This window comes from Carcharodon carcharias, chromosome 12 (genome assembly GCF_017639515.1).
Source record: "Carcharodon carcharias isolate sCarCar2 chromosome 12, sCarCar2.pri, whole genome shotgun sequence".
Classification (NCBI taxonomy): Eukaryota; Metazoa; Chordata; class Chondrichthyes; order Lamniformes; family Lamnidae; genus Carcharodon; species Carcharodon carcharias.
In genome coordinates this window covers 78,398,357-78,421,298 of record NC_054478.1, presented here as the reverse complement: position 1 = coordinate 78,421,298, position 22,942 = coordinate 78,398,357, and the positions used below count along the sequence as shown (strand labels likewise).

Below are 22,942 nucleotides of genomic sequence, written 5' to 3'. Positions count from 1 at the left end.
TTGTGCTGTCTGGCAATCTAAATTAATATTTATAATTAATGTTTTAATCAGTAGAGAACCACATTGCTCCATGTGTTTCTATCAAATGGAAGCTACGCCTTAAGCATATTTTTACTTAATATTTTGCTGCTTGCTGATCTTAGTCAGGACACTGGTGGAAGCACCTCAAAAAGGAAAGGGAAACATCTTAGCCAGGGATCCTTCTGTTTACTATCCAAGCTCACAGGTGCAGAATGGTCACTTAATAAAGAAGTGGAGGGCTACCAGCTCTGATAAAGCTGTACCCGAGAATGAACTCTACTTTCAGGAGGGGAAGAAAAGCAAATAGGAAGTTTCATGGAAGAGTAAAATTTACCATTTGTTCAATGAGGAAGGATTGCACACTCCCATTCTCTCCTAGGGCTTTTAGCTTTTTTTTCCTTTCTTGCTCCAGGTGTAAATAATCTGCTTCTATCTTGGCATGAAGAATTTTGTTTGCTTGTATTTTTTCTTCCTTTTCCTTCTCCTCACGTCTTTTCATCTGAATGCACATTATTTAATTCAGATACTTTATACAAAGCAGGTTCATAAAAGATCACAAATTTGATTAACTGTGGTTTTTGATTAGTTATATTTTAATATCATCACCATACTCTCCAATGTAACTCAAAACATTTTTAAATTGCCCTCATTTCTATTTTTTCCATATTCACATGTAATGTTCAAATTTCTGAAGATATTTTGCAACATTTGTGAATCAATAAAGACCTAAAATAGTTATGTGGTCAATTTAATCATGGCAAAGATATCAAGGTACATTTTGATAAATTAATAATGAATAGGCATAGAATGACGTTCAGATAAGGAAAGGTCAACAAATGGTTCAGAATGGTGAACTTTTGAAATGAACTGCTCAAGAAGGCGATGGACGCTAATAACTTCAGTAATTTTAAGACAGAGCTGGACAGGCATTTGGTTAGAAAGTCAGTATAGCTAATCAAACGTGTACTCTCTTCTTGAACTCTACAGCCAGGAAGAACCATTTTTTTTCTGGTCCTGTACATCCCAATATTCCTTCTAGAGAATGAATGGTCTTGGTGTGCAGAATAGTCTTCTGTTCTATGTTTCTTTATAATCTTAAGGTACACAATGCCTCGTCCTCTCTGGCCATATTATCTGTTCCATAAAACTGCCACATAAAATCCTTTGATTTTTATTAAGGCTATTGGGGTGAACTTCAGCTTCAGTAGGGGCTGTATAACAGAAACATGTTGGATGTCCATTATACAACATCCATAATCTTACTTATATTGTAACTCCTGCCACCATCAAACAGAAAAAGGAAATGAGGAAGTTGCATTGCATTCCAGCCAACGGCACATGCATGGTTTCTCCAACTGCTTACATCACTATTGTGCGTCCACTGACAGCTATCTGTTTCCCACCACTGCCTGCTCCCTCCTCCCCTCCTCACACCACATCACTCCCCCACCATGGTCCTTCACAGCTCCTTTCGCAGCACCCTCGATCCTCCCGCTCCCTCTCGCTTCACCCACCACCCCACCTGACTTGCGACAAATCTCTCATGTTCCCCACTCCCTCCTGCTTGCCACCCATGATTACACGCAGCTTCCTTCACCGCTGCCTCATTTATCCTGTTACCTCACGCTTCCCCTTTCTCCCTCCCACTCCCCTTCACTGCTCCTAAACGGATGGTGGGAAATAGAAGGGACAAACAAAGGCAGCGGAAAGAGATGCAGGAGGGAGCATAGGGAGAAACAATGAAGGGAACAAGTGCAAAATGGGAGGGGGTAGAAGCAAGTGAGCCAGCTGTGAAGGGCCACGGACAAAGCGGAGAGGAGTGGTGAGGGAAGCAGGAGGGGGCAACGACGGAAAATGGGAGGGGGCAAGCGAGCCAGCAGTGAAGGGAGCATTGAGAGGGCATGAGGGAAGTGGGTGGGAGTCACGGGAAGGCAGAAAAGGGTGCAGGACAGAAGCAACAAGGGAAACAGAGGTAAGTGAACTAGCGGCGAAGGGAGAGGCAAGGGGCCACAAGGAAATAGCAGGAGGGAACAGGTTGATGCAAAGAAATGACAAAGGAAGTGGGGAATGGTCGTGGGTAGGAAGTGGCAAGGGAAATGAAGGGAAGGGGGAAGTGAGTAGTGAAGGGTGGGGCAAGGGCCATAGGTGGAGGCAATGAGGGGACCACTGAGGAAAGTGCCAAAGGGAGCAAGGGAAAGCAGCAAAGAGAGTGGGGGTTTGAGTAGGAAACGGGTGGAAGTGGGAAGGGAACTGCTGTAAAAACTACACCATCTGTAACATCAAATCATACAAGCAGGTTACCATCATAATTCTGTGTTCTTTAATTGCCTTCAAATCTGCCATTCTTTTTTCTTCCTTTTCCTTTATTTCCATTTCTCTTTTAGCTTCCATCTCTTGTGCAGCCTTGGTAATGCGGTGCATTTCATCCTGTACTTCCTCTTTCATCTGTTCACTTATTATCTTTATCATCAGTTTTCTATGATCCTCTTTCTCCCTCGAGTGATCAGATAAGTACAAAATGGCCACATTATTCCATTATAGCAGATCTTTTATAGTTTTGCCATATAATGAAAAGCTTTAAATAAATAAATAAATATGTATAAAGTATGGAGTAATGGTTATGAAAAAGCCACAATTTTTATAATGGCAATAAAAGTTTGTATGTACTCATTTATTTTTATTGAACAAAACTTGTGAATATGAAGGCAAGGCAGGTGGATGGGAGTTAATGATCTCACTGATTGGTGGGATAGGCTCAAGGCATTGAATGTACAATTCATGTAGGATGACGTATCAAACAAAAACAGATAGTGTTATACCTCAGATTTCACACAAATTCCCTACTGTTGAAATGAATCAGGCAAGAGAATAGTTAGTTCCTTGGATAGGGCTTTGTTAGCTCAAAAGCCTCTGAAATTATTGTTTTCCACAGTCCATACATTTGAAGATATTTCCTTGTCTCTGATTTTGATTGGATTGATTGGATCATGGCACTTCTATTTGACTTCTAGTAGCTGATTTCAGATAACTTTTTGGTTAATATGTTGTTTAACAATTTCATGTTATCCCCAAAGGCATACCACTCAATTCCACTCTTCACAAAGAGAAGAATACTAAGATTTGATGCTGAAAACATATTAACACTTTCCATTATTGTTCAAAGCCTTTATCCTCACAATGAAGGAAAAAACCTATCCTACTCATGGAATCTTGCACAGGTCCCAATACAATATATAAAAAACAGAAACAGAATGGATTCAATGAACTTCCTGTGCATTTTTACTCTCGACAAACTTTCGAGGTCCATTTCACTTGCTCACAACATTTCCAATCCCACTAGGTTGCAGCAACCCAGAAGATCCAGTCCAGACATTGGAGAGAGTGCCGAAAAGATTCACGAGAATGGTTCTAGAAATTAGGAACTTCAGTTATGAAGATTGATTGGAGAAGTTGGGACTGTTTGCCTCGGAGGAAAGAAGGCTAAGAGGAGATTTGATAGAGGTAATCAAAATCATAAAGGGTCGAGGCACAGTAGATAGGAGAATCCGTTCCCACTCATGCAAGGATCGAGAACAAGAAGGCACAAATTTAAATGAATTTGCAAAAGAAGGAAAAGAGACATGAGGAAAAACTTCTTTCACACAGCAAGTGATTGGGTCTGGAATGCACTGCCTGGGAGTACTCAGGTGCAGGCAGGTTCAATCAAGGCATTCAATAGGGAATTAGACTGTTATCTGTAAATTAATGTGCAGGGCTACGGGGAGAAGTTTGGGGAATGGCACTAGGTGAATTTCTCATTTGGAGAGCTGGTGCAAGCACGATGGGCCAAATGAACTCCTTCTACACTAACAATTTTGTGATTCAGACCGTGTACAAGTTGGTCTTATTAAATTACTGCACCTGCGCAAGCTCTCAGAAAGATTTAAAGGCCCTGCACACTTCAGCAAATCACCCAAGCACTACAAGAAAATAGAGGGTACATTGCTTACTTGTCAATTTCTGCTTGTTTTTTTTTCCTAAGCTTTAACATTTTTTGTTTTGCTGAAACAAATAACCTGATATCTTCATCCTGCAATTCTTCCTTTTGCTTTTCCAGTGCTTTAATGATGTTCATATTCGCAACATGTGCCTGAAATGGAATACATTTACAATAATATATTAAAATCAACATTCCTCCAGAGTTCCAGTGATTCATTTAGTTGAGCTTAGTTGTTCAGAGACAGTCAAAAGTGCAAGTCAGTATAAAGCAAAGGGCATAATTTTGACACGACATAGGTTGCTGGTCAGACAGCATCTAGAGTACTGTGTCCAGTTTTGATCCACACATATGGTGATATAATGACCTTGGAAAAGGTCCAGAGGAGAGCTACAGGAATGATCCCTAGTTTAAAGAGCCTCAGCTACAAAGGCAGGTTCAAGGACCTTGGTGCTTGGCCTAAATAGCCAAGTGGTTATGGTACTGGGTTTGTAACCCCAAGATCAAGAGTTCAAATCTCACAATGGCAAACTATGAAACAATGTAACTTCATCTGAAACAGATGGAAACAGGTTTACTCAAAAGAGTATCAAGAGTTCAAATCTTCAAGGACCTTGGTGTATTAGAGCAGTATAGGCTTGCAGGTAACCTAATAGAGATCTATAACACAATAAAAACATTGGGTGGAGTTCTTACTAATTGATTGTTCCAATCTAATCTGAAGGGAGGACTAAGGGACATTAGTTTAAATGTTGTAAGAGTAGGAATAGACTAGATGTTAGGTGGTTATTCTTTTCCCAAGGAATTGTGAGCATCTGGAATATGTTACCAGCTGGTCTTGTGGGTAATGGCTGTCTGCAAGCCCACAAGAGGAAGCTGGACTGGATCTTAACTGGGGCAGAATCATCATAAAGAAGGTAAGAGACTTTATAGGTAACACTTGGTTCATTTGATCTTCTGGATCGTTTTGACTGTCTGAAAGAGAGATGTGGGCAAGAATCTTAAAGTTTTTTTTCTCTTATTGGTCCTGGGCTTTTTTTTTTGCCTCTCTCAGGAGATTATGTAGCTGCAAGGGTGGGTGGGAGCTGGGAGGAGGGAAGATGTGTTTAGTCATGATGGACTGGTCATCATAATATGGGACAGGCTTCATATGCCAGTCAATTTTGTACGTTTTTAACAACCTAATTGTTTGTAGCAATATTTTTTATAGGAGGTGAATTTCATCTCCATTTTTGGAATGTTAATTGCACTAGAATGGTGGAGTGATTTTTAGCACAAAAACTCAGGTATAAGTAATTCGCACTACTTGTACACATTTAAATCACATCATCCAAATGTCCTTTTTTAAGCCCTTCCTGTAATCCATTTGCTGAAACATAAGAACATAAGAAATAAGGGGAGTAGGCCATACAACCTCTCAAGCCAGCTCCTCATTTATTAAGATCATAGCTAACCTTCTGCCTCAATTCCATTTTCCCACCATTTCCCCATATCCCTTGATACCCTTAGCGTCCAAAAATCTATCAATCTCCTTAAATAGACTCAATAACTGAGCATACACAGGTCTCTGGGGTAGAGATTTGTGAAGATTTCCAACCCTCTGAGTGAAGAAATTTCTCCTCATCTCAGTCCTAAATGACTGACCTTTAACCTGAGACTATGACTCCTGGTTCTAGTTTCTTCAGCCATGTGAAACAGCCTCTCAGCATCTACCACATCGAGCCCTCTAAGAATTTCATGTTTCAATGAAATTACTTCTCATTCTCCTAAATTCCGGATAATACAGGACCATTCGATTCCTTATAAGTCTACCCTCTCAACCCAGGAATCAGTCTATTGACCCTTCACTGCAGCCCATCTAAGGCAGAACTACACAGAACTCCAGATGTAGCCTCACCTAAGCAATAATTCCAGAAAGAGTTCCCCACCTTGCACTCTTGCAAAAAAGGCTAACTACCATTGGTCTTCCTAATTACTTGCTATTAACTTTCTATGATTTATGTAAAGGACCCCAAGTCTTTCTTAAAAAAAATCTACTAGTCTTTCAGCTTCTAAAAGATATTCTGCTTTTCTATTCTTCCTACTAAAGTGCATGGTTTCACATTTCACCACATTATACTCCATCTGCCAACTTCTTGCTCACTCATTTAACCTATCTATATCCCTTTGCAGCCTCTTTGCATCTTCCTCACAGCGTACATTCCCACCTAACTTCAGCAAACATGGATATGTTACACTCACTCCTCTCATTTCAATCACTGATATAGCTTATAAAACACTACAGCCCAAGCACTGATCCTTACGACACCATATTCATTGTAACCTGTCAACCCAAAACTGACCTGTTTATTCCAAATCTGTTTTTTGTCTATCAACCATCCTCAATCCATGCTAATATATTTCTCCCAATTCCACAAGCCCGAATCTTGTATAACAACCTCCTGTGTGAACCCGCTGGGCTTATTTGTATTCAGCCACCTGTCAGTCAGTGGCAACAGTGTAGACATGAGTTACTTGGAACACCCTCAGAAACACCCTCTCAAACATACCCTCCAGCCCCCAACTTTCTCTCTGCTGGCCCTTTACTTGCCATCACATTGCTGTTGCTATTGACCTGCTCAACAGTTACTTTGTCTCTCACTTCAATGTGTTCATCCCCTACAAGTCCCTTACGGTCTTTCACCACCAATACACTTCTCACCACTGCATCCTTTAATCTAAGTTGGCTCTAGAAGTCCACCCTGAAGAATTCTGTGTCTAAATCCTTCTACTATCCTAGGATTATCTTGAAGGATAGGACAACTCTAGGTTTTGAATGTGTCCAAGATTCCATCTTGTATACATGCTGCCACTCAATGGCATCATTGATAGACATGGAGTCAGATTTCATATCCATGACGACAACATCCAACTCGATTCTCACCACCACTGGGTCCATAATTACCATTGTGCTGTATGACTGCTTAGCTAACATCAAGTCATTGATGAGCAACAATTTCAACTGCGTCTTATTGCCTTATTCTATCCTTTCCCTCGACTACATGCTCAGGTTACACGAAAGGGGTTCAGCTCTACCCTTCATCAATTGCAATTCACCCAAAATTCTACTGCTTGCATTCCATAATAAGTCCGGGGCCTCTTATCATCACATCCTCACCAACCTCAATGAGCTTCAATACATTAAATCTAAAATCCTGCAATTATCCAGAAGACTCACAATCACTTTTCATATCCAAGGCTCTGCAACATCCTGAAGCCCTGTGCACTCCATTCTTCCCAATGTGACCGCCTTTGCCCCTGCATTTTCCCTACTCCACTTTCAACTTGTGTACAGGTACATTCACAATGAACTTCCAACCACCTTGACCCTGCACTCTACTAGAAATTATATGCCAGTTAAGGCACAAGGGAATTTGGCAAGGTTGAATGGTATTTATTTTAATCCAAGGAGTCTGACGAATAAGGCAGATGAGTTGAGGGCACAAATTAACACATGGAAGTATGATGTCATTGCTGTCACAGAGATATAGTTGAATGAGGAGCAGGAATAGCAGCTCAATATTCCAGGATATAGGGTCTTCAGGCGAAACAGGGAAGCAGGTTAAAGAGGAAGGGGTATCACAATATTGATCAAGGATCAATTACAGCTGTAAGGAGGGATGACATCTTAGAAGGCTCCTCAAATGAAGCCATAAGGGTAGAACTCAAAAACAAAAAAGGAGCAATCACATTGCTATAGGCCCCAAAACAGTCACAGAGAACTAGAAGAGCAGATATGTAGGCAAATTTCAGAGAAGTGTGAAAATAATAAGGTAGTAATAGTGGGGGATTTCAACTTCCCCAACACTAACTGGGTTAGTCATAGTGTAATAGGTCTAGAGGGAGTGGAATTCTTAAAATGCATCGAGGAGAGCTTTCTAAGCCAGTACGTAGGAGGTCCTACAAGAGAGGGGGCAGTCCTGGACTTAATTTTAGGGAATGAAACTGGGCAAGTGGTAGAGGTATCACCGGGGGAGCATTTTGCAGATAGTGATCATAACTCCGTTAGATTAAGGTTGTTATGGAAAAGGACAAGAATGGGCCAGAAATCAGAGTTCTAAATTGGGGGAAGGCCGATTTTAATAAGATCAGATATGATTTGGCCAGAGTGGACTGGGAGCAGCTACTTTTAGGTAAATCTGCATCAGAGCAGTGGGACTCATTCAAGAAGGAAATAGGGAGACTACAGGGCCAACATATTCCAGTAAAGATAAAGTGTGGGACCAACAAATCCAGGGAATCCTGGATGTTGAGGGATATACAGGATTGGATAAAGAGAAAAAAGCTTATGGCAGATACTGAGGGCTCAAAACAGCAGAAGCCCTAGAGGAGTATAGAATGTGTAGAGAGGAACTTAAAAAGGAAATTAGGAGAGCAAAAAGGGGGCATGAAAAAACATTGGCAGGTAAAATGAAGGAAAATCCAAAGTTATTTTACAAGTACATTAAGACTATGGAAAGAGTAGGGCCCATTAAGGAAAATTGTGGTAATTTATGTGTGCAGCCTGAAGACGTAAGTAGGGTTCTAAATGAAAACTTTGTGTCGGTGTTCACAAGTGAGAGGGACAACATGGGTATGGAAGTCAGGCAAAAGGACTGTGATATAATTAAAGAAATTAGCATAGAAAGGGAGGAAGTTCTAAGTGGTCCGGCATGCTTAAAAGTAGATAAATCTCCAGGCCCGAATGAAATGTATCCCAGGCTATTGAGTGAGGCAAGGGAGGAGATAACAGGGGTGCTGGCAATAATTTTCAATACCTCTCTGGCCAGGAGAGGTGCCAGAGGACTGGAGGACAGCCAATGTGGTACCGTTATTCAAGAAGGAAGGAAGGGATAAACCAAAGAACTACAGACTAGTCAGTCCAACCTCAGTGGCGGGGAAACTATTAGAAGCAATTCTGAGGGACAGAATTAATCCAAACTTGGAGAGGCAGGGATTAATCGAAGACAGTCAGCATGGTTTTGTTAAGGGGAGGTCATGTCTGACCAATTTGATTGAATTTTTTGAAGAGGTGACCAGGTGTATAGATGAGGGCAATGCATTTGATGTTGTCTACTTGGGCTTCAGCAAGGCTTTTGATAAGGTCCCGCATGGGAGACTGATAACTAAGGTAAGAGCCCATGGGATCCAAGGCAATTTGGCAAATTGGATCCAGAATTGGCTGAATGGCAGGAAGCAGAGGGTGATGGTCGAGGGGTGTTTTTGTGACTCGATGCCTGTCTCCAGTAGGGTTTCACAGGGATTGGCGTTGGGTCCCTTGCTGTTTGTGCTATATATATATATATATATATATATATATGTGTATAAACGATTTAGACTTGAATGTAGGAGGGCTGATCAGTAAGTTCGCAGATGACATGAAAATTGGTGGGATGGTAAGTAGTGAGGAGGATAGTCTTAGATTACAGAAGGATATAGATGGGCTGGTTAGACGGGCTGATCAGTGGCAAATGGAATTTAATCCGGATAAGTGTGAGGTGATGCACTTGGGCAGGACAAACAAGGTATGGGAATACACGATGAATGGTAGGACCTTGGGGAGTACCAAGGATCAGAGGGAACTTGGTGTGCATGTCCACCGGTCCCTGAAGGAAGCGAGACTGGTAGATAAGTTGGTTAAGAAGCCATATGGGATACTTGCCTTATTAGCCAAGGCATAGAGTATAAGAGCAGGGAGGTTATGCTGGAACTGTATAAAACGCTGGTTAGGCCACAGCTAGAGTATTGTGTGCAGTTCTGGAATCCGCATTATAGGAAGGATGTGATTGCACTAGAGAGAGTGCAGAGGAGATTTACCAGGATGCTGCCTGGGTTGGAGAGTTTTAGTTATGAAGAGAGATTGGATAGACTAAGGTTATTTTCCCTGGAGCAGAGGAGATTGAGGGAGGACATGATTAAGGTGTATAAAATGATGATGGGCATAGAAAAGGTAGACAGGAAGGAACTTTTCCCCTTGGTGGAGGGATCAATAACCAGGGGGCATAGATTTAAGGTAAGGGGCAGGAGGTTTAGAGGGGATGTGAGGAAGAATTTTTTCACCCAGAGTGGTGGAAATCTGGAACTCACTGCCTGAAAGGGTGGTAGAGGCAGAAACCCTCATAACATTTAAGAAGTATTTTGATGTGCATTTGCGATGCCATGGCATATAAGGCTATGGGCCTAGCGCTGGAAAATGAGATTAGAATAGTTAGGTACTTGTTTGACCGGAGCAGACTCAATGGGCAGAAGGGCTTTTTTCTGTAAACCTCTATGACTCTCTGACTTTCCTAAAGCATTGTCACCTGTCTCACCTCTTTCAAAAGCTTCAACAAAATTCAATTTGGGCATTGCTTCAGTCACCTCCTCTAACATTTCCCACATTAATGTTGGATTGTCATCTTTGTAAAGCACTTTGGGACGTTTTATTATATTGAAGGTGCTCTAAAAATGGAAGTTGTCGATCTATCTATTCGCTCTCTCTGAATCTCTGTTCTCTAAGTAATTCACCATCACTTATCACAGAGTGATGGAATATATACTACACTGTGTAAAAAGAAACATCCTAGAAAAATAGCATCACCACATTCTGAGCACCAATCATTACAGATCTCAACAGCCTACTCGTAATTGAATGCTGGTGATGTTGGGATGCAGTGTCATCTGCAGAGTATGCATTACAAAGGTGCTGCATAATGAAGGAAGATAGAATTATTTGGAAGTTTCATGGAAGCCCCAGTCACACTGATGGACAAGCAACTTACATATAACACACAAATAAGCCCTCAGCCTACACTCTCAGACTTACCTTTCAGGATCAAATAATAGAAAGAGGCACAGTTGCCTGAGAAATTAACATTGATTTATGTGATACAGTGCTGACGATTGCAAAAAAGCTATACTATGGGAGTGGGAACCTTTCCTATTCACTTAGGTATTAACCTTGTGCAAGGAACATGTAGGGTCCAATGGATGCCATCTACAACCCCTAATGCAACCATGCTGCTGTAAGCTGCATAGAGAAAGATGGAGTTGTTTGCTTAGGTCACATTGGTTATATTGGTTACACAACCAGGGGCAGATGTTTGTCTTATGCCACTAATATCTATGATGATACCCTGAAATGTTAAAGCATGTTGTGCATGTGAGCAGAGTGTTTAGTTTCATTGTTCTCTCCTTTGCTGAGTGTGTGATGAATAGGTTTTTAAACAAAACTCTGTACTTTTATGAATGCCATCTCAGTGACAGGAATATGTGAATTTTCTGGCTGCTGCATTTGCATGCAAACCTCTTACGATTGAGTGTGGCCCTCTGCTCCCATGAGCTGAGTCCAGGGACAGATCTGCCAAAGGCCACACTGCTCCAACCAGTGCAAGGTGGCCTAGTCCTGCTGCTTCCTGACACAAGCAGACAACTTTGGGTGGTGGTGGGGAGATCCAGACATGTTAAAATCCTGAGAGACCATGGTGTGCACTCATTTTAGCCATGCTGTTGCTGCTTGGTCTTGCTTTGGTATGGATGTTAATGGCATCAACGAATTCCATAAGGCCTTGCCTCTGACTAATCTTCCAACCTGTCAAATAAAAGAATTGGCCCCTTCAAATCTGGAACCCCAACCGTTATGGCAGCAGTCGAGAAACCTTAGGAGAAGTGGCAATTTCCCTTAGGATATATGATGTGAAAAAGTATGTTGCTGCAGATAACCCTGTCACAAACTGAATCATGGGGCTGAACTTTCTGTTCGGTGGTGGTGGTGGGGGGTTGGGGGGAGAGGGGGGGTTGCTGGGGGGCGGGGGGGGGGGGGGGGGGTGGAATAGTGGGATACAGGGTGATTTGATAAGGTGGATTCAAAATTAGCTTAGTTGTAGGAGACAGAGGATGATGACAGAAGGATGCTTTAGTGACTGGAAGCCGGTGTCCAGGGTGTACCACAGGGATCTGTGCTGGGTCCCCTATTATTCGTCATTTATATAAACGACATAGATGACTATGTGGGGGGTTGGATTAGTAAATTTGTGGATGACACAAAGATTGGCCGGGTGGTTAACAGTGAGGTTGAGTGTCTTGGTCTACAGGAAGATATAGACGGGATGTTCAAATGGGTAGATAAATGGCAGATAGAATTTAACCTTGAAAATTGTGAGTGATACACGTTGGAAGGAGTAATTTGACAAGGAAGTACTCAATAAACGGCATGACACTAGGAAGTTCTGAGGAACAAAGGGACTTTGGCATGTGTGTCCATAGATCTCTGAAGGCGGAGGGGCAAAATAGTGGGATGATGAAAAAGGCATATGGGACACTTGCCTTTATCAATCGAGGCATAGATTACAAAAGTAGGGAGGTCATGTTGGAGTTGTATAGAACCTTGGTGAGGCCACGGCTGGAGGACTGTGTGCAGTTCTGGTTGCCACATTATAGGAAGGATGTGATTGCACTGGAGAGATTGCAGAAGAGATTCACCAGGATGTTGTCTGGGATGAAACATCTAAGTTATGAAGAGAGGTTGGATAGACTTGGGTTGTTTTCGTTGGAGCAGAGAAGACTGAGGGGCGACCTGATTGAGGTGTACAAGATTATGAGGGGCATGGACAGGGTGGATAGGGAGCAACTGTTCCCCTTAGTTGAAGGGTCAGTCATGAGGGGACACAAGTTCAAGGTGAGGGGCAGGAGGTTTAGGGGGGGATGTGAGGAAAAACGTTTTTACCCAGAGGGTGGTGACGGTCTGGAATGCGCTGCCTGGGAGGGTGATGGAGGCGGATTGCCTCACATCATTTAAAAAGTACCTGGATGAGCACTTGGCACATCATAACATTCAAGGCCATGGGCCAAGTGCTGGTAAATGGGATTAGGTAGGTAGGTCAGGTGTTTCTCACATGTCAGTGCAGACTCGAGAGGCCAAAGGGTCTCTTCTGCACTGTGTGATTCTGTGATTCTGAGTGCAATGTCCGCCGGGTCCAATGGTGAACCGGCGGCCTGTTTATCAGAAGCGCTGGCAGCCTTTGCAAGGCAGCTCACAATGTCAAGTGGAAGGGCTCACCAGAGGGCTTTTGGTGAGCAGGCCAGTCTGGAGGGTAGACCAACAGGGCAGGCGAAGCTGGAGGGTAGGGCAGCGAGTCAGGCCAGGCCGGAGGGTAGGGTGGGGGGCCAGTGTGCCCCTCGTTTCTTGGATGACTGCCTTGCAGCCCTCCTCGAGGAGATGGCAGAACGGCGGGAGGTGCTGGTTCCCCAGGATGGGGGAAGGAGGCCTTCCCACACGACAAAACGTCCTGGGAAGAAGTGGCAGAGGTGGTGAGCTCCCTCAACTAAGTGTGGCACACCTGGATCCAATGTCGCAAGCGCTTCAATGACTTGTTGCGCTCTGGTAGGGTGAGTACCATGTCGGCATTGATCATATAACCCAGCAGATCGGCTTACCCCCACTTCTGCACCTCCCCCAACTCTGAGTGTAGTGACTGCATTGAATCATTAATGGCATTTGTTCTTTGCTGGGTGCTGGGTGGGCAAGCAGATGCTGCCCATGCTGAGGTCAGCCTGAGAGGGTGATGAAGAGATGTGTATTGCCCCTGTAGCATGTGTCACATTGAGTACCACATGACTGGTTAGGGGGGAACCTGGAGGAGCTGCTCCAAGGCGCTGCGTTTGAACTCCAGGACATGTCGAAGTCAGGGTGATGACGTGCTGTGAGGCTTCAAGGTGGCGTGGCAATGAACCATCTGCAACGCTCTGCACTCCACGTGCTTGTGCCTCCTTGCTATGGAAGGATATACCATGTGGCACCTAATGTGATGTAGGCAGCATGTGTCCAAGGGGGTGAGGAGGGGGTGGGGTGTGTGGAGCAGGCTTACTATCTTTGTGTGAGTGTTCGGCAGCAGCGGGGTGAGGAGGGTCTGGAGCCCTGATATATCCCACTCTGGTTGGGGTGGGCCATGCGTGAAGAGAGTCCATGTGCAATTTTCACTAATCAATGCTCGTCTCTCATTTTCAGGAGAAGAATGCTCGTAACGCAGCAGAGAATGTGAGGACCGGCGGCGGCCAGGCGCAGATCACTATTCTTAGCCGTTTCGAGCAGGAGACCCTGGATCTGGAGAGGCGCCATGCACCAAGGTCCACTGGTGTCAGTGAGGCTGGGATGCCATGGCCAGGTATTTATGCCCAACAGTGAGGTCAGCATTGTTCTCCCAACAGCCATTGCACTTTTGACTTAATTTTGCAACATGGTTTGACTATTGGTTATGGAAGGATGAGCGCATAATGATCTGGGAAACGGGGATGCACTTTGTCATTGTCTCCACGTTAACTGAACCACTGTCCTTGTTCTTCCTTTCAGCATCACTGGAGCATGGCCAGGAGGAGGAGCAGCAGAGGCCGCCTCTCATGCCTGAGGGGCCTGAAGTCTCACCAGTGTCACACCATTTCTGCGAAGCAGGCACCAGCGCAGACACTAGCACCTTGGTGGAAATTCGAACATCGACTAGTGTCCCGGGGCACAGTGGTGAGGGGCTGGAGGAGCTGGCAGAAACAAAGCTTGCCCATGGCGCCAGTAGTCGGAGGCCTGCAGGGACCAGGCACATGGTCATGATGATGTGCCTCTGGAGTTGTCTGCGATGCGCAGGTGCAGGAAATGCGGCTGGGTGTGCGTGAGCATCTTGGGGAGATACATGAGGCTATACTTGGCTTGGCTTCCATGGTGGCGGAGTCTACATGGATGATCGCCGAGGCAATGAGCCACATGTCCGAGTGCCATGCGTCCTCCGTGGAGAGAGTGGCGACTCTCATGGACAGGCTACTCCAGGAGACCTGTCAGGGCTTCCTGGGGATGAGCTCTGACCAGCAAGCCCTCACATCGGCACTGACCTCAGCTGGTCAGTGCCAGTGTGGGAGATGGTTTGGGCATGAACTTTCACAGCTTGATGCCCATCCATCCACAGTGAGCAGGGAGGTCTGAAGCAACCTCATATCAATGCAGTAGCTGCCTGGCTTCGCTGCAGGCACCTCTCAGGGCACTCTGGGTGAGGGCAGCAGCTCCTCTGCCCCCTCCCAGTGACCGTAGCATCCAGGAAGGCTGCGAGGACTGGCGAGATGCCAGCTGTGGAACTGGCAGCTTCCTCCCAGGTGGGACCAGCAATGGCTCCATGGGCCAGAGGACGACCGCCAAGGTCATTGAGGCCAACAGGACAGCAGAGTCAGCAGCTGTCTCAGATTCCACTCCGAGCAAAGGGGCAGCACCAAGACGTAGCAACCGGAAACGAAAACATAAGGCACCTTAGGCACACCACGAGTTTTTCACTGGTGTTTTTGTGTTGGCCTGAGATGAGGTCCTTATGATTTGCTTTGTTTAGTAACATTATTCTCTTTTTTTTGGAATAAGTTGGTTTGCTTGACAGAAAATTCAGATATGTCACCATGGCTGAGGGTGCATGTGCAGGGTTTCCAAAACTGTAATGGGTGCTTTGTTGGACATTCAGCTTTATTAACAAGGCCCTTAATGACTGTTCCTGTCCAGGCAGATTTTGCACTTAGGTATCGAGTATCGAGCCTACAGCTCAGGCTTCTCCTGGTGGTCCATCTGTGTTGTGCTAGCTGAAGGTTCATTGTATTAAAGCCTCCCGGGAGTCCCTGCCTCCCTGGAGTATGCCCGGGTCAGGGTCTACCCCCTCAGCATTTCCCTGTGCATGCTCATCCTCGGACTCACTGCTGGACTCATCGTGTGCAACCGCAGCCACTGCATCATCTTCGTCGTCCACTGCGTCCCCCTTTCCAGTGCAAGACTGTGTAGAGTGCAGCATGCAACCACTATCACTGAAACACAATCTGGGGGGTACTACAATGCGACCCCTGAGCAGTCCAGGCATCGGAAGCGCATCTTGAGAAGACCAATGGTTCTCTCCACCACAGCCCTTGTGGAGCCCTGGCTCCTAATGTAATGCTGCTCAGCTTCTGTTCTTGGATGGCGGAGAGGCATCATGAGCCACCTTCTGAGGGGATAGCCCTTATCACCCAGCAGCCATCCATCCAGCCGTGTTGGAGCACTGAAGAGCCCCGGCGCTTGGGAGTGTATGAAGATGTAGGCATCATGGGAGCTGCTTGAGTACCTTGCACAGACTTGTAGAATCTGCATCCTGTGATCACACACTATCTGCACGTTCATGTTGCAGAAGCCCTTCCTGCTGACGAAAGCACCAGGCCCACCTGCTGGCACCTTGATGGCTACATGTGTGCAGTCTTTGCACTCTGGATGCAGGGGAAGCCAGCAATGGGCATGAAGCCTCTGGCTCGCTGTGTCTGGCTTGCCTGGTCCCAACAGTAGTGGATGAAAGACGAGGCATGCCTGAACAAAGCGTCCGTAACCTTCTTGACACAAGTGTGGACAGCTGATTGGGAGACACCACAAAGATCACCCACTGAGCTCTGGAAGGAGCAAAAGGGATAGAAGTTGAGGGCAGCTGTGACCTTCAGAGCCACTGGCATGGGGTGTCCACCCACACAGTTAGCGGAGATCTCAGGCCCTATCATCTGACAGATAAAGCTGACTGTCTCCCTTGAGAGACGGAGCCTCCTTCGGCACTGCATCTCAGACATATTGAGGTAGCAGCTTCGCCGCCTGTATACCCTGGCAGCAGGATAGTGGCATCTTCTGCGGCCCCTTCCACCTTGGGCTACCTCTTGGCCCTACGCCCCTTGTGCCTGCGCCTGTCCTCCCAAAGGACCCCTGGAGGCTGAAGGTGCACTCTTGGCCTTCTCCCCGTTCTAGCCGTCCCTTCCTCCTCAGAGGAATTGCCTCCAGTGGACAGTTCAGCTCCCATTCACAGGCTAAGGGAAGGCTTCCTGAAACCTGCAGGCCCTAGAAAAGATTCCTCACTGCAGTGTGCTGACATGAAGGTTAAGAGTCCAGAAAAAGCAGCTGGGATGTGTTTTCAAGTACTGCAGATCACACAGGCAAGTTTCAAAAACTTTCAGAAATAAATACTTGACTGTGCACACTCGTGACCCCAGTGAGCCCTCTTATCCCGCCCGTGGATGAGGTTAATACAAATGTGTCCTACCTGCCTGTCCGTTGCGCCCGTATGCTGAGCTGAAGATCACACGGGTGCTGAAAAATCGGCGTTGATTGATGCCTCAAGGGCCTTAAGTGGCCTGTTAATTAATGGTGGGTGTGCGTCGGACAGCAACGCGCACCCGTCCAGCGAAATATCGCAATGGTGCACGGTGACGTCGGGACGCTTGCCTGACATCACCGTGCACATGCGGGGCCTGCCCCCACATGCCAAAGGGAAAATTCAGCCCATGGACAGTAGTGTTGAAAAATTGTAGATGCAAGGCTGCACACATGTGGTTAGCACTCTTCCACCTTAGTGTTTCTGTAATTCGTTGACTAGCATGGTCCTCAATGAATGCACCAGCACTTGATGCTCAGAAAGCCTCTTTCGGTTAAAGATACGTCTTGTGAGATCTAGATCAAGATATCCTCCTCTTCTTCTCCACCTGGTAATCCAGTGTTTCGTTTGATACTATCCCCACTGGCTCACTGTTTAAATCTCCTAGAATGCATATATCTGAATTGCAACCAGCAAAGGATAGAATGAGTGATTATGTATGCTGTGAATTGCTGGATGAACTCTTTATCTGGGAGGTGGTGGTGTAATGGTTAGTAATCTAGACTAGTTAGTAATCCACAGGCCCAGGGTAGAGCTCTGGGGTCATAGGGTAGAATTTTGCCCCATGCATGCGGGATCAGCGGGGACGAGTGGGGACAGTCAGGAAGCCGACCGCCACCCGGGATCAACAGCACACCGTGATTTCACGCTGATGGACCAATTAAGGCCCGCCCAGCGTGATACGTGAGCAGCAAAACTGAGCACGGCCTGTGCGGGCAGCCGTAGAGCAAGAGGGCGCAGAATAATCTCCCTGTGCCATGGAGCTACCTCAGGGAGAAGAAGAAATATTTTTAACATAATGAAGAGCAGAAAAATGTAATGAAACATGTCCCCTCATGTGACTCTGGGACATGAGCAGGGACATGATTTTAATTTAAAAATTACGCTTTTAGTTTATTTGTATTTGCTTTTGGAAACCTCACCCCGCCCGTGGATGAGGTTTCCAAAAAAATGCAAAGGCCGCTTGGCCTTTTCGCCTGCCTGGCAACCGTTAGGTTGAATGGGCAGTGAAAAGTTAATGTCAATGATATCTTAATGGCCTTAATAGGCCTTTTAATTGTCGGCGGGTGCATGCTGACCGAACTATCGCGCGACTGCACGTTGATGTCGGCACACTCAGCCAACATCATCACACGCTTGGTTGGGTCGGGCACACACCCACCCGCCAAGCTAAAAATTCTGGCCATAAGCTCAAATCCCACCAAGGCAGCTGGTGGAATTTAAATGCAATTAATAAAAGTGGATGTCCCATCTCGGCCTCCTGCTGAGATCCCCAGCATCACAGATACCAGTCTTCAGCCAATTCAATTCATTCCATGTGATAACGAAAAATGGCTGAAGGTACTGGATACTGCAAAGTTAATGGGTCCTGACCACATTCTGGTAACGATACTGAAGGCTTGTGCCCCAGAACTATCTGCGCCATTCTGGTACAGCTACAGCACTGGCATATACCTGGCAATGTGGAAGACTGCCCAGGTACATTGTGTCCACAAAAAGCAGCACAAATCCAATCGGCCATCAGCCAAATCTTGATCATATGCAAAGTGATGGAAGGAGTCATTGACAGTGCTATCAAGTGTCAATAACCTACTCACTGATGCTCAGTTTGAGTTCCGACAGGGCCACTCAGCTACTGAACTCATTGTAGCCTTGGTCCAATCATGGACAAAATAACTCAAAAGATGAGGTGAGAGTGACTGCCCATGACATCAAGGCAGCATTTGACCAAGTATGATCTCAACGAGCCCTAGCAAAACGGAAGTCAATAGAAATCAAGAGGAAAATTATTCACTGGTTTGAGTCATACGTAGCATAAAGGAAGGTGGTTGTGCTTGTTGGAAGTCAATCATCTTAGTCGCAGGATATCGCTACATGGTAGTGTCCTAGACCCTTCAGCTGTTTCACCAATGAACTTTCATCCATCATAAGGTCAGATGGGGGAATGTTCACTGGTGATTGCATAATGTTCAGCACCATTCGCAACTCCTCAGTTATTAAAGCAGTCTGTGTCCATAGACAGCAAGATCTTGACAATATTCAGGCTTGGGCTGATAAGTGGAAAGTAACATTTGTGCCACACACGTGCCAGGCAATGACCATCTCCAACAAGAGAGAATCTAACCGTCTCCCCTTCACAATCAATGGCATTACAACCGCTGAACCCCCCACATCAACATCCTGGGGGTTACCATTGATCAGAAACTGAACTGGACTATTCATATAAATACTGTGGCTACAAGAGCAGGTCAGAGGCTGGGAATTATGTGGCAAGTAGTTCACCTCCTGACTCCCCAAGCCTGTCCACCATCTACAAGGCACAATTCAGGAGTGTGGTGGAATACTCTCCAATTGCCTGGATGAGTGTAGCTCCAACAATTCAAATAGCTCAACACCATCCAAGACAGCAGCCTGCTTGATCGGCACCCCATCCACCATAATAAACATGCACTCCCTCCACCAATGACACATAGTGGCAGCAGTGTGTACCATCAACAAGATGCACTGCAACAACTTACCAAGGCACCTTTGACAGCACCTTCCAAATGCGTGATCTCTGCCGCCCAGAAGGACAAGGGCAGCAGATGCACAGGAACTCCACCACCTCCAAGTTTCCCTCTGAGTCGCACACCATCCTGACTTGGAATTAAATTGCTGTCCCTTCACCACTGCTGGGCCAAAATCCTGGAGCTCCCTTTCTAACAGCACTGTGGGTCTGCCTACAGCACATGGACTGGGGCAGTTTAAGAAGGCAGCTCACCACCATCTTCTCAAGGGCAATTTGGGCTGGGCTATAAATGAATGGCCTAGTCCATAAACAAATACATAAACAAAATGCCAGAGTCTGCTGCCTTATGGCAAACTACAGAGAAAAAGACAGGTTAAAATGATGTCTTTCTGAACAGCCTTCACATGGTTTCAGTGGAAAGGTTGGCAAGGCAAAGGGCTTCAATATATGCTGCCTGGTCAGTAAATGAGAGAATAGGATGAGAAGGTAAATTAGAAGAAGGTAATCATGAACTTGCTGATAGTCTGCCCACAGACCCCACCCTCTAAGACTACCCTTCCAAGATTTCCAGGGCTTCAATAGAGGGTTGAGTTTTCCTAGAAATGTTATTTCCCTTTTGTTTTCTACTACAGCCAATGAGAAGTGTGAGGGTGACATACAATGATTCTCAAGCACAAAAGCCAATGTAGCTATCTGAACATGTGCATGCATCATGCGGCTATATTAGATAGTAGGAGCCATTTGGTTTGAATGAATGCAAGGATATTAGTGATGGAACATTTCCATTTGAAGGGTAGTGTTTCAAAGTGCACCCTGTTGCATGATAAACATATTTTTTCTATCTTAACTGACTTGACATAGTCAATAAACTTCTTCCTGCATTGTCTCAAAGGAAGCAGGATGCTGTTCACACCATTCTAACTGGTTTACACACTTTTCCATTCTATCAGGTTGCTCTTCCTGATGCACTCACTACCAGAGAGACCCCTTTGCTACATCTCATATCTTTCCAGAAAATCTGTACGAGTCCATCAGGAAAACAAACAATTCTCTTCTCTCCTTCCAGACATGATTTTTGTCAAAATGCAGTAATCAAAAAGCACTTTGTTTGCAATTTGTTGATGGGTCCATTGATGCAGGGCTCATTTTGCAACTGAATGTTGGTCATTGTTGAGTGACATATGAATGGATTTGCATGGTTCAAATTCAATATGGCTGTATGACATCATGATCTTGCCAGTTCTAATGCTTCTGGTGCTCATAGGGACGCCTGTGCGAGAACCCTTCTCAAGATGGTGCACATGCCAGAAGTAGCCAGCATGTAGTACACACTCTTAGGAGGACATTTGGCTTCAGTTATGCTACTGATTCAAATTTCGAACCTACAACACCTTCCTCGTGGGGAGGCAGTGGCATAGTGGTATTGTCACTGGACTAGTGTTCTAGACACCCAGGCAGATGGTGAAATTTGAATTTAAAAAAAAAATCTGGAATTAAAAGTCTGATGATGACTACAAAACCATTGCCAATTGACATAAAAGCCTATCTGGTTCACTAATGTCCCGTTAGGGAAGGAAATCTGCTGTCCTTACCTGGTCTGGCCTACATGTGACTCCAGACCCACCAACAATGGTTGACCCTTAAATGCCCTCTGAACAAGGGCAATTAGGGATGGGCAATAAATGCTGGCCTAGCCAGTGATGCCCACATCCCATGAATAAAGGTAAAAAAGCTAAAGGTCTTTAAGCAACAAACATGCATACAGATGTTTTCCATGACAGGTGCTCACCTACATCATGGTACTGAAACTGACCCCAAAAATATAGCAAGGCCAATAAACCACTAGCGGATCAGTACAATTCTTGCACCACATCATTTCCCTTGGACTTATACCTGATCAGAAAATCCAGGCCTATATTTGGTGAAAATATTTGACTAATTGTGATATGCAGGAATTTTCTTCTAGTTGAACCATTGTTTTCAAGTACAATTAAAATAGCTACAATAACCAAGGTGTTTGTAATCTTACCCCATACAAGAACAGTTGCATCAAACAAAACTTGAGGCAAAGGCAGAAAGCAGAAAATTCATATCATAAATCAAGGATAAAGTGTACCACAATAACAAGCCACCCAGATGTTGTTCAACTCCTATGGTTAAAGTATATTATACCCACCTTATGATTCATCATATTGTTATTTTTCTCTTGCCTCTTTAGTTGTTCAATTTTATTGAGCTCCCATTGATACAGGTTTGCTAATTTCTTGATTTCTTCTCCTTCCTTTATATATTGTTGTTTTTCCTGTTCTTTTAGATGCTCATTTTCCTTTATCCTAGCATCAAAAAAATTAGTTGGGCACCATCATTTTTAAATTAAATTACAAGTGTGAACTGCTTTTACAGACATCTCTTCATAAAAGGTACTGCTCAGAAAAATTATGAATGGTTGGTATCAAATGTGTTCACGTATTTCAATGGAAACATCCATGAAGATATTTTTAATGACCCAGATTCTCAAATCTGTGGTAAGGTGGCAGGTCGGAATTATAACTGCTACCAGTTTGTGGTGTCAGAAGACAGATCATTTAACTGTGATACCACTCTTGGACACCTGCACCATCATTCCCATGGCACCCATGGCATTTTATGGCCCCCCACCCCTCATCTTGTAAACCCATCACCAGTAGGGGCATAAAATCCAGCCCCCTGCCTCACCATTCTTAAAGAGTGGGGTGAAATCCATAGTTTTCCAATCTAAAGGAATGGTTCCTGAATCGAGAGAACTTTAACGATTATAGTTAGGGCACCTGCAATGTTCTCACCTACTTTCTTTAAAACCATGGGATGGAAACCATCTGGTGCTGGGGACTTGTCATTCCTTAGTGTCACTATTTTCTTCAAGGCAGATATTCTGCTTACGTTAATTTTGGTGAGCCCCTGTCCCAGATTCAATATTAGTTTCCTTGGGATGTTTGACATGCTAACCTTTTCCTCTACTGTAAATACTAACAGAATATCGTTATTCATATAGAATCATAGAATGGTTAGAGCACAGAAGGAGGTTGTTTGTCCCACTGTGTCCGTGCCAACTCTCTGCAAGAACAATTCAATTAGTTCCACTCCCCTGCCCTTACCCCATAGCCTTGCAAGCTTTTTCCTTTCAGGTACTTATCCACATCCCTTTTAAATTCACGGTTGAATCTATCTTCCATTGCATTCCAGATCCTAACCTCTTGCCATGTAAAAAGGTTTTTGTTCATGTCA

At 44.9% G+C, this 22,942-nt stretch overlaps 1 protein-coding gene across 3 annotated transcripts in view; it reads right to left on the bottom strand.

The window, feature by feature from the left end:
- ccdc173 (coiled-coil domain containing 173) overlaps positions 1-22,942 on the bottom strand; it is a 69,657-nt gene that overhangs the window by 7,071 nt on the left and 39,644 nt on the right. For all 3 annotated transcript variants that reach the window (XM_041200409.1, XM_041200407.1, XM_041200408.1), the window contains 4 exons: positions 21,855-22,011; positions 4,011-4,150; positions 2,323-2,515; positions 356-520 (listed from right to left, as the gene is read on the bottom strand). In XM_041200409.1, coding sequence (XP_041056343.1) covers positions 356-520; positions 2,323-2,515; positions 4,011-4,150; positions 21,855-22,011 — 655 coding nt within the window. The remainder of the gene's footprint in view (positions 1-355; positions 521-2,322; positions 2,516-4,010; positions 4,151-21,854; positions 22,012-22,942) is intronic.